The 10684-nt window shown below is 34.5% G+C and overlaps 1 protein-coding gene across 2 annotated transcripts in view; it reads left to right on the top strand.

The window, feature by feature from the left end:
* ASB15 (ankyrin repeat and SOCS box containing 15) overlaps positions 1–10684 on the top strand; it is a 34554-nt gene extending 23870 nt beyond the window's left edge. For both annotated transcript variants that reach the window (XM_011995947.1, XM_011995948.1), the window contains 4 exons: positions 181–352; positions 1934–2504; positions 3039–3192; positions 9615–10684. In XM_011995947.1, the coding sequence (XP_011851337.1) occupies positions 181–352; positions 1934–2504; positions 3039–3192; positions 9615–9787 (1070 nt within the window). In that variant the 3' untranslated portion in view covers positions 9788–10684. The remainder of the gene's footprint in view (positions 1–180; positions 353–1933; positions 2505–3038; positions 3193–9614) is intronic.

The raw sequence follows: 10684 nt of genomic DNA, 5'->3' as shown, positions 1-10684 counted from the left end.
ACCATGTTGGCCAGGCTGACCTCGAACTCCTGACCTCATGATCCGCCCACCTCAGCTTCCCAAAGTGCTGGGATTACAGACGTGAGCCACTGCACCGAGTCCCACAACAGGTTGTTTTTAAGGGGATTGTTTAAACAATACCATCCAGTTATCATCATGCCACATGTTTTATACGGCCAGGTGGTGATGTGCTTGCTTTGGCGGATGATGGGGCGTCGGTGATGTTTGAGGCAGCAGGAGGTGGCAATCCCGACTGCATTTCCCTCCTGCTGGAATATGGAGGAAGCGGAAATGTACCTAATCGAGCAGGGCATCTTCCTATACACCGAGCTGCCTATGAGGGGCATTATCTGTGAGTGATAAATTATAGGATAATTACTTGAGTTAAAAATGCAAATTTGTATATACAGTATAATCACAAGTCTGTATGTAATACCTTTCAAAATCTGAGGAGAAATAGGCATAATCTTCAGGTTTTGATGCTCCATATTTAGATATCTAGAGCTCATTTAATTTTCCTCCTTTTGATATTCTTGTACTTCCAAAAAATGAATTTATAGTACTTTTGTAATGAAAAGAAATTTTCTTTTAGAAGAAGTTAAGCCATAAGTGAGAATTCTCCACAAGCCACTCAAGAGTGCCTTTTTGTTTACAAACGTATTTAACAAAAGGCTACAGAGTTTCTAAAAATTTTGCCCTTGACAAAGGATTAAAATTTGTAACGATACTATCAGTGTTATTCCAATTATTTCCTAACATATCCAAGATATTATAGTATAATGTCAAATATATTCTTGAACAGAAAAGTTTCGTTATAAGTTTAGAATTCGTCATTCCATACAAATGGTTGAATAGATTCTTAAATCACAAAATGTACAAAATTAACACATTGGTAGAAATCTAGATCACTATATTAAACTACCCACCATGAGAAGATGGTTTTAGGCAATTAAATATATTTCATAAGATCAAAAACTTTGAAGTAATTGGGCTTTATAGTTTTCAGTGGGCCATTGGCTAAGTGGCCAGTGATGCATAATTGATGCTAAGTGACATGTTGTTAGAGTTTACTTGGATTTAATCCCAGTGTTCATAAATTCATAAAGTAGGCACAAGAGATCAGGTTATCCTTGCCATGTGGCTCTCATACATGTCTAGCTGGTTAGTCAAGTGTGAAACTCACAACTATATCACATGTACTTAGAAATATAAACTGTGGTTGGTTATCTCAATTGGACTGATGCAAGGTTGATGGAATATTAAAGACTCTTCTTTTGGCTAATAATTCAATTGCAAGTTATATGGAAGCAGACAGAATGTACATGGTCAATATTTAAAAATAGATTGTGTAGGAATTAGTGAAAGAGAAATAATTCATAAGAATTCGAAAAGGCCCAAATTCTCGTCCTGTTCTACATCTAACTGTGTGACCTTGGACAATCATTTTGCCTCTTCAGACTTCAGATTGTTCTATTAAATGAAGCAGTTGGACTAAATGACATCCAGCGTCACTTCCTATGACCCCATGATCCTAATGGTCAAGATTACGAAACAGTCCTCTATGGCATTAGAAAGGCTTACTTTTCTCCTATATTTTTAAAAATAGTATTGGTTGTCTGTAAATATTATATTGTTCAGAGGAGAATTGGAAGATGGGGAGGGTTCCCGAGGAACCACAATTCTAGGAAAAACCGTATAAGATGCAGTTTCCTAGGAATATTTAGAACAGAAAGCTAAATCAAAACTGAGCTACATTACACTAAACTAAATAGTTGTACCTCGCAGACAAAGGTTAAATGTTTTAGTACAAAGTTATCTAGAGAAAATAAGGGAAACTATATGATTTGCATTCACTTATCTAGTGAGAATGGTAGTTTATTTAATTTCTTGATTTTCTTTATGGCATGTAGATATTTGACTTTTTTTCTTTTAGTGCACTGAAATATCTTATCCCAGCAACATCTAAAAATGCAATTCGGAAAAGTGGGCTAACACCAATTCACTCAGCAGCAGATGGACAAAGTGCACAGTGTCTAGAGCTGCTCATTGAAAATGGTTTTGATGTCAACACTCTACTTGCTGACCACATTTCCCAGAGCTATGACGATGAGAGGAAGACTGCGCTGTATTTTGCCGTTTCTAATAATGATGTTCGTTGCACAGAAGTCCTTCTGGCTGCAGGTGCAGACCCAAACTTAGATCCCCTCAACTGTCTACTTGTGGCAGTGAGGGCCAATAATTATGAAATTGTCCGGCTGCTTCTCTCCCATGGCGCCAATGTCAATTGTTATTTTATGCATGTGAATGACACTCGTTTCCCCAGTGTCATTCAGTATGCCCTAAACGACGAAGTAATGCTGAGGCTATTGCTGAATAATGGCTATCAAGTGGAGATGTGCTTTGACTGCATGCATGGTGACATCTTTGGAAATTCATTTGTGTGGTCAGAGACAGAGGAAGAGGTGCTGCCAGGATGGACATCTTGTGTAATAAAAGATAACCCGGTGAGTTACGCCTTTTCTGCTTTATATTGGGTCATCATCCTAATTTAAGACCCATTCATTCAATTAGGGATGTTACAAGACAAGAAAAATAAACTCTAATTTTTCTATTTTAGTTTTTCTTCAACTTTTGTTTGCAATGATATGGGGATATAAGCATAAATCTAGCCCCCCGCCAAAAAAAAAAAAAGATGCTGTTTGTTTTTTCTTGACTTGAAAACTGAATGTAGAAGAATGTGAAAATGTAGGCAATTAGTCACTTCTGCCTGTTTGGTGGAATATTGGGGCCAGATGGAAAGAAGCGTGACTCCTCCATGCTTTGCTGACCACAGTCACATCAAAGCCAGGCGAGTCTTCAGGGCTGATGGTTTCACAGAGAGAAGCAAACAATTTATTTTTAATTTTTGTTCATTACAAGGAGGGATCTTTTATTTTCTGTAATAAGACAAAGAGTAATTTTTCCATAACACAATTGAGTGTTTATGTATATGGTATATTAAAAAATATTACTAAATTAAATTTTATCAATTCTCTCAGTTCTGTGAGTTTATTACAGTTCCTTGGATGAAGCACTTGGTAGGCAGAGTTACTCGCATACTAATAGATTACATGGATTATGTTCCTCTGTGTGCTAAACTGAAGTCTGCACTAGAAGTACAGAGAGAATGGCCAGAAATCCGCCAAATACTAGGTAAAAACCAAAAGTTTCACCTACAATTTTTAAATTAAGAACACATATGGGGGAAATTTCTTAATGTCTTCTTTGATACTTTTTCTGTGCTACTCTACTGTATTTCCAGAATTATCTGGGTTTTAAAATCATCCTTAACACCTCCTCTGTTGTAAGATACATATTTTCATTTTTCTTTTTATTTTCCGGCTTTGTAATTGTGTAATGAGTAATACTACAACTATATTAACGTACTGATTGCAATTTATTTTTAAAATTAACTTCTATAATATCATACAATATGTAGACTGCAAGCTCCACGTGGCTAGAGATCTACTTTATTTCTTGTTATATCCGCAAGGTTTAGCATAGTGCCTAATAAGTAGTACATTTCAATAAATATGGAGTAAATGAATTAATGGAAGGGATTAGAATTATTCTTTTTGACATGCTTTCTCTGAGGTCTTTATTGACAAAGTCCTATCATCATAGGTTAGTATTTATAGACAGGCCATTTTGTCTTTTCTAGATGAAAGTTTATCATGAAAATGAATTATACAAGTTTCAGTGAAAGTACATTTTAAAATAATCCAAATACAAATAAAACCCAGAAAAATATCATAGATTTGAGATGCTTTCACTTTCAAAATATGAGTTTGGGAAAATAAACTTTCAAAGACTAGTTGGACATCAATTTCATGAAGCCTAAAGAAGCATTATAGAATTTTATATGACATTTAAATAATTTGGCATCTTTAATATACCTGAATCAGCCTTCTCTTGGAATTAGTTCTATAATAGAAGAGATTTTACGGCAACTAAAACAGGAAACTTGGAGCATCTGAAGAGTAATATAGTGTTGTTAGCCCAGAAATTGAGCTCTGGGGTCAGATAGACCTAGAATGAAATGGAATTCTCGCCTTGCCTCGGAGTAGGATTGCTAGATTATAAAATGCATATGTAATTCAGGACTGATGTTTTCATGAAAAAAAGCAACAATTTATTGTTACCATTTTTGCTTCTCTAAGTGGAAGAAGATTTTTTATTTCCTATAAAAAGACCAAGATAGACATTCTAGTTGTGTGACTTTGAGCAAGTTACTTATTCTTATGCCTAGGTTTTCCCATTGCAAAGTAGATGTAGGATAGTATTAACCTCATAGGTGGTTGTGGGAATCTAAAGAAATAATGCATATAAGGTGCTTAGTGTCTAGAATATTTAAATTACTTAATAAATTTAGTTAGTTTTAAAACTAAAGTAGCATTTTTATGTTTTTATTACATGGTAAGTTTATGTGAGGTATCTGAAATGTATATGTACAGTGTGCTATGAAATATTGTAGAGTTAAGTATTATCATGCTTATTTTTTACAAATAAAAAGCTAAGGCTAAGGGAAATTACAAAATAGTCTAGACTCTATGCATTCTTGAAAATGACTTCTCTAAGTTCCCTTCCTGGACTTAGGTCTCATTGAGAGTAAAATCAAAAATCAAGCAGGACAGAAACAAGAAAGGACCCACAAAAAAGTGGGGGTGGCAGACAGAGCCAGGAAACCGCAGAGATCTAACCACCATATTTTGGGTCATTGCAAGAAAATAATAGAGTAAGAAGCTCTGTAAAGTTAGAAGAGCTATCTGCTACCAAGCATCCTTCTAAAAATTCAAGAAAACTAAATGCAAATAAAAATGAACAACAGAAAATATCACAGTCAAATCCCATAATAGTAAGAAAAAATAGAACGAACAGAATGATATCCCCATGGGCAATGAATACGTAACTAAAAAAACACACTCTCCGAACAATCAAAATTCAAACCTGCTATTTCAAAATGAGCTAAAAAGCATGAGGAAAATAATATCAGATATGAATGAACAACCTGAGTCAAAATTTGAAAAATTCAGAAATCAGGTAACAACTGAGGAAAGAATGAGGAATAAAAATTAGAAAAAATTAATTTCAAATGTGAAGACTGAACTAGAATGAAAACAAGAACTAGCAACACAGTCGACAATACATTGAGAGTTATAAGAGGATATGAAAGAAAAAGTTTAAATCAAATATAAATGAAGAAATAGATAAAAGGATTTATATATATATATATATATTTGTCTATTTCAATAGGTTTTGGGGGAACAGGTGGTGTTTGGTTATATGGATAAGTTGTTTAGCGGTGGTTTCTGAGATTTTGGTGCACCTAATCACCTAAGCAGTGTACGCTGTACCCAATGTATACTCTTTTATCCCTGGCCCAACCTTCCCCCTGAGTCCTCAAAATCCATTGTATCATTCTTATGCTTTTGCATCCTTGTAGCTTAGATAAAATGATTTGAAAGACAGTTAAAAACATTGACGACAATGAATAGTCAATACATGGATAAGATTCCTTATCCATGTATTGGAAAAGGAAAACCAAATCAAGAGAACATAACAAATACATAAAACTAAGTTTCAAGAAAAACTTGTAATAAAAAAGAAAGATTTGAAACTATAATATACAAAATACTATATCCTTTGGGCACATAGGCAAAAAGAACAAGTGACTTATAAGGGAAAATATAGATTATTATTAAACTTTTCATCAACAATACTTTATGCCAAAAGAAAATGGAGTCACATATTTAAGACTCTTCATGGAAGGAAAATGTGAGCCAAGGATGCTTACACAGCAAAATTGACTTCCAATGATCAATGTAGTCAAACTGTTGTCAGTATGCAAGAACTCAGGAAATATTGTTCCTCTTACTGATGTCTGAATGATCCACTAAGAAATGGCCGTTAGACAACCCAAAATGATTAGTGAGATATCAGCATGAGAACTAGTATTAAACAGGACTAACACTAAACAGAATGCCAAGACTAAGTGAGAGTTAAAAGGGAGAAGATGCAACACGTAATGGTTATATGCGCTGATAAGACAGACACAGCACAATTATTCATTTTTGAATATTAGTAAGTAGATTAAATAATATTTAATAATTAAAATACATATTTTTAAATATCTTAAAATATTGATGGTGATATAATATTAATATTGTTATGCTGAGGATGAGAGATATATTCAGCAAATGAGTAATTAAGGAACATTCCAATTCCATTCTTTGTATCCTTGAAACTACAGATTGTCAGTGTGTCAGAAAGAAAATACAGATGTAATAGAGAAGCGATTAAAGAAAAATCCTGTAGTCCTGAATTTGAATTAGAAGTAACAATATAAACTCATAAGCTATTGTATCTTGAAAGCATCTGTGTGCATGAGGACTATGCTGTGGGGGGTGGGGGTGTGTATGTCAGGGGTGTGTGTGTGTGTGTGTGTGTGTGTGTGCATCTGTCTGTTTACAGATAAGTCTTAGAAATAATGATAAACCCAGTAGCAATGAGCATTCCTACGACACAGATTTTGGCCTGGAAATGCCATTTCCTACGAAAAGAAACCAGGGTTTTTGCTGGAGGTTGTTTTGTTTTTGAGAAATGGATGATTGCATCTGGGGAAGGAAATGATTAAGATGAACCTGGAACATCTGGTCATACCAGAAAGCAAAGAAAGCAAAGACTACACGATTCATGACAAAAGAATTCAGGGGCTAACTTGAAGAGGCTCCAACTGGCCAAAGATGGGACAATTTAAGTTTCAAAAAGGGTAATGATTTCAATGAATTAAAACCAATCTATTTAAATATATGATTTGTGGGTTTCTTTTCTTTTTTTTCTTTTTTTTCCTTCAACTTGTATTTTAAGTTTTAAGGGTACATGTGCAGAATGTGCAGGTTTGTTACACAGGTAAACATGTACCATGGTGGTTTGCTGCACAGATCATTCCATTACCTAGATATTAAGTCCAGCATCCATTAGCTATTCTTCCTGATGCCGAAACTCCTCCAGCCACCCTCCGACTGGCCCCAGTATGTGTTGTTCCCCTCCACGTGTCTGTGTGTTCTCATCATTCAGCTCCCACTTATAAGTGAGAACATGTAGTGTTTGGTTTTCTGTTCCTGCATTAGTTTGCTGAGGATAATGGTTTCCAACTCCATCCATGTCCCTGCAAAGGACATGATCTCCTTCCTTTTTTATAGCTGCATAGTATTCTATGGTGTATATGTACCAAATTTTCTTGATGGGCATTTAGGTTGATTCCATGTCTTTGTTATTGCAAATAGTGCTGCAATGAATATACGTGTGCTTGTATCTTTACAATAGAATGATTTATTAAATATACATTTCTTTAAAAAACTGGTCAGCTCCAGAAGATGATAGAAAATCAACTCATTATCTTAAAAACTTGTAAAAAGAAAGACTTAAGCATTTATTCTGCTTTACATATATATACACACACACATATATATATAAACTGTGCCATTAGTAACTAAAGAGTAGATGAGCAAAAACCTTCCTTTATAGAAGTATTCTAAATAATTTTAAAAGATATAATTAGATACCACCATTATATAGCCCCCAATAAATTAATGGATGTAGTCAATGAGAATCAACACAGCCCCCAAAGAATGAACACAGAACTAGCTATAGTTTTGCCAAAGAGATCAAACCCAAGCCTGATTAAGTATCTGGAGTCAGTTACCAATTTGCAAGAAATAGAGGAGACAGTGGGACATGGAACTGCACCACGAAAATGCAATCAGCAAAGTTCAGGCTGTGGGAAACTACAGAGCATTTGGGTTCTTCAAAGATTAGTTGAAAGGACAAGAAGGGGATGGAGAGCATAACCTGCAGATTAGAAAAGACTTAAAGGACATAGCAAAAATTTTAAAAATATATTGTCAATACTATAGTGCAGGCATAGTGCACTTAGATGATGAAACTCTAAAGAAAGTGATTACAAGTCAGAAGAGTAGTTATTTATGGCAGGGGAAAGGAATAAGGAAGGATGGATTGTAGAAGAATTTCTTTGGTCTCTGGCAAAGTCCTATTTCCTATAGACCTAGGAGGTGATTATAGATGTTCAATCAATAATTACTTATGTAACTTACGAAACTATACATGTGTACTTTATTTTATTTTGCAATAAGAAACTTAAAACCTTCTTTTTTTAGCTTGGAGATTGCAAAGGGGAGAAAAATGCTGAGGCTTAGATAAATTAATTTCTCAAAGTAATAGACATAGAAAATAACAAAGTGAAGATTTGAACTCTTGTTTGTCTTACTTGAAAACACAGACTCTACGATACCATTATACTTCCTGTCATAGAAAGAACAGATTTTGCTTCTAAATGGAAATTGATTGCTCACTGTTTTTTTTTTTTTTTTGCAAAATACTTACCAATTCTGATGACTTTGGAAAGACAATCCAAGTAAGAATAAGGGCAGAAAGTTTTTTTATTGTTTCCATCATATATCATTGTGACTAGAGTCGAAGCCAGTTGATTGCTATGAGTGTGATTAACCACTGGATGTCAGGAGTCCTCCAGCTATCTGTAAGGCAGCGTATTTGTTAGGAAAAAAAAATCGTACTTTTTTTTTAGATTTTTTTTTCTGCTTATTTTGGTAATGTTGCATCAATAACTTTTGAGAACATTGTTTTTAATTTTAAAAGATAAATTGTTTATATCATCGAACGTAATTGAGATGTGATCATGTTTATTATTGCATTGAATGACAGTTAATATTTATCGAATGGTTACAATGTACTGAGCACTTTTATAATACTTTACATGACTTGTTTAATCTTCAAACAACCCTATGAGATAAGTACTGTTGTTATCCTTATTTCACAGATGGGAATACCAAACTCACAGACATCAAGTGATTTGCCCAAGGTCACACAAATATTAGGGGGCAGAGCTAGGAGTTTAATCCAAGCTGACCAGGTCCAGAGCGCACATTTAAGCCTGAATGCTATGCTGCTCCTTCATTCATTCATATTGCTGCTATAAAATATCAATCTTGCAATTATAATATAGATAAAGTAAGAATTGAAAATATCAGATATTTAAATAATGTTAGTATATTTTTTGAGAATATACAAGGTTTAAGTATCAGACACTGGAAACAAAACTCAGATTGGATTATTCATGATATGTGGAATCATCTGCATCTATGTTTCATGGATAATTATTTATCAGACAGATTGGTAGGAGAAAGAAAGTAAAGAAATCTATCTCTATAATACTTAGCTCTAAAAAATAAAGAAGAGATGTGAGCATTTGCTTTCTTAAGTCCATTTATTAATTCCACAAATTCTAGTTGAACACCTACCATGAGCCAGACTCTCTTCCTGGCACGGAGACAGACTAAATATCTGCCCTCGTGGAACTTATATTCTAGAGGAGTAGACTAGAATGTTCAATTACAATTTGAATTTCACTTAAAATCACGTTGCTAAAGTGTGCATACATGTTTTTCAGAATACACTACTCATGTTATTCTGAAATAGTTATATCTTAGGGGTCAAGTCACTATTTAAAAAAATTTTTTTGCTTATTTTCCTTTTAGAGAATCCTTGTTCATTGAAGCATTTGTGTCGGTTAAAAATTCGAAGACTTATGGGTCTCCAGAAACTCTGCCAGCCAGCCTCAATGGAGAAGCTTCCTCTACCACCAGCTATTCAAAGATACATATTATTTAAAGAGTATGATCTCTATGGACAAGAGCTAAAATTGCCATAACTTAATATTTTAAAATGTGATTTTAAAAAATATTTTGAAATGTGATTCCCTCAGATAATTTCTTGTAACTATTTTACATCCTTAATCCTTAATTGTAAAGTGTATCTAAATGCATTGACAGTTTTATAGTTGTATCATGTGTTCTTACGGGAACACCATGATTTATGTCTTTAAAGACATTAGCATTTTTTAAAGATAGTATTTTGAACTTAGATTTGTATCTTTGTTTGCTACAAGTCATCAAACTCTCTCTATCAAGTGGCTCCCACAATATCCACATCAAGTCTCTATGTTTAAAAAACAGATAACCACTTTCTCAAACCCACATCTGCCAGTTGCTGGTCGGATTCTCCTGTCTCTCAAGGTCTTGCTGTGTAAAAGAGCTCCTCCTGCCTGTAAGTTCACAGACTGTGATCTGGCATCTACCCCTCTACTGCTTTTCTCAAGGTCCCTGACAATCTCTTTGTTGCTAAATTCAGTGAACATTCTTCAGTCCCTCTTCCAATTGATTCCTACAGCATTCAACATTGTTGCTTGTTCCTTGCTTGAAATGATACCTCTTTCTTTGTTTCTTGCAAAACCTGTTCTTTTGGGTGTCCTCCCACCTCCCTGGACACTCTGTCTCTGGCTTCTTTCTGCCTAGCTCATCTCTAGCCAATCTTATAGTTGTATATCTTAAGCCCTCTTCTCTTTGTTCTTTAAGTTATATATCCTAAGCCCTCTTTGCTTTGTTCTCTGGGAAATTTTATTCACATCCATGGTCTTAATCATTTTGCTAGAGACTACAAAATTTCTATCCGAAGCTCAACTCTTTCTCTCATGTTCTCCCGACCTATGTAGACAATTGACCTAGTGAACATTTGAACACAGAGACACCTCAAATTCAACATGTCCCCA

This window comes from Mandrillus leucophaeus, unplaced genomic scaffold (genome assembly GCF_000951045.1).
Source record: "Mandrillus leucophaeus isolate KB7577 unplaced genomic scaffold, Mleu.le_1.0 Scaffold5, whole genome shotgun sequence".
Classification (NCBI taxonomy): domain Eukaryota; kingdom Metazoa; phylum Chordata; class Mammalia; order Primates; family Cercopithecidae; genus Mandrillus; species Mandrillus leucophaeus.
Note: the sequence above shows the minus strand (reverse complement) of the source record. Positions and strands in the feature narration are given on the sequence as shown.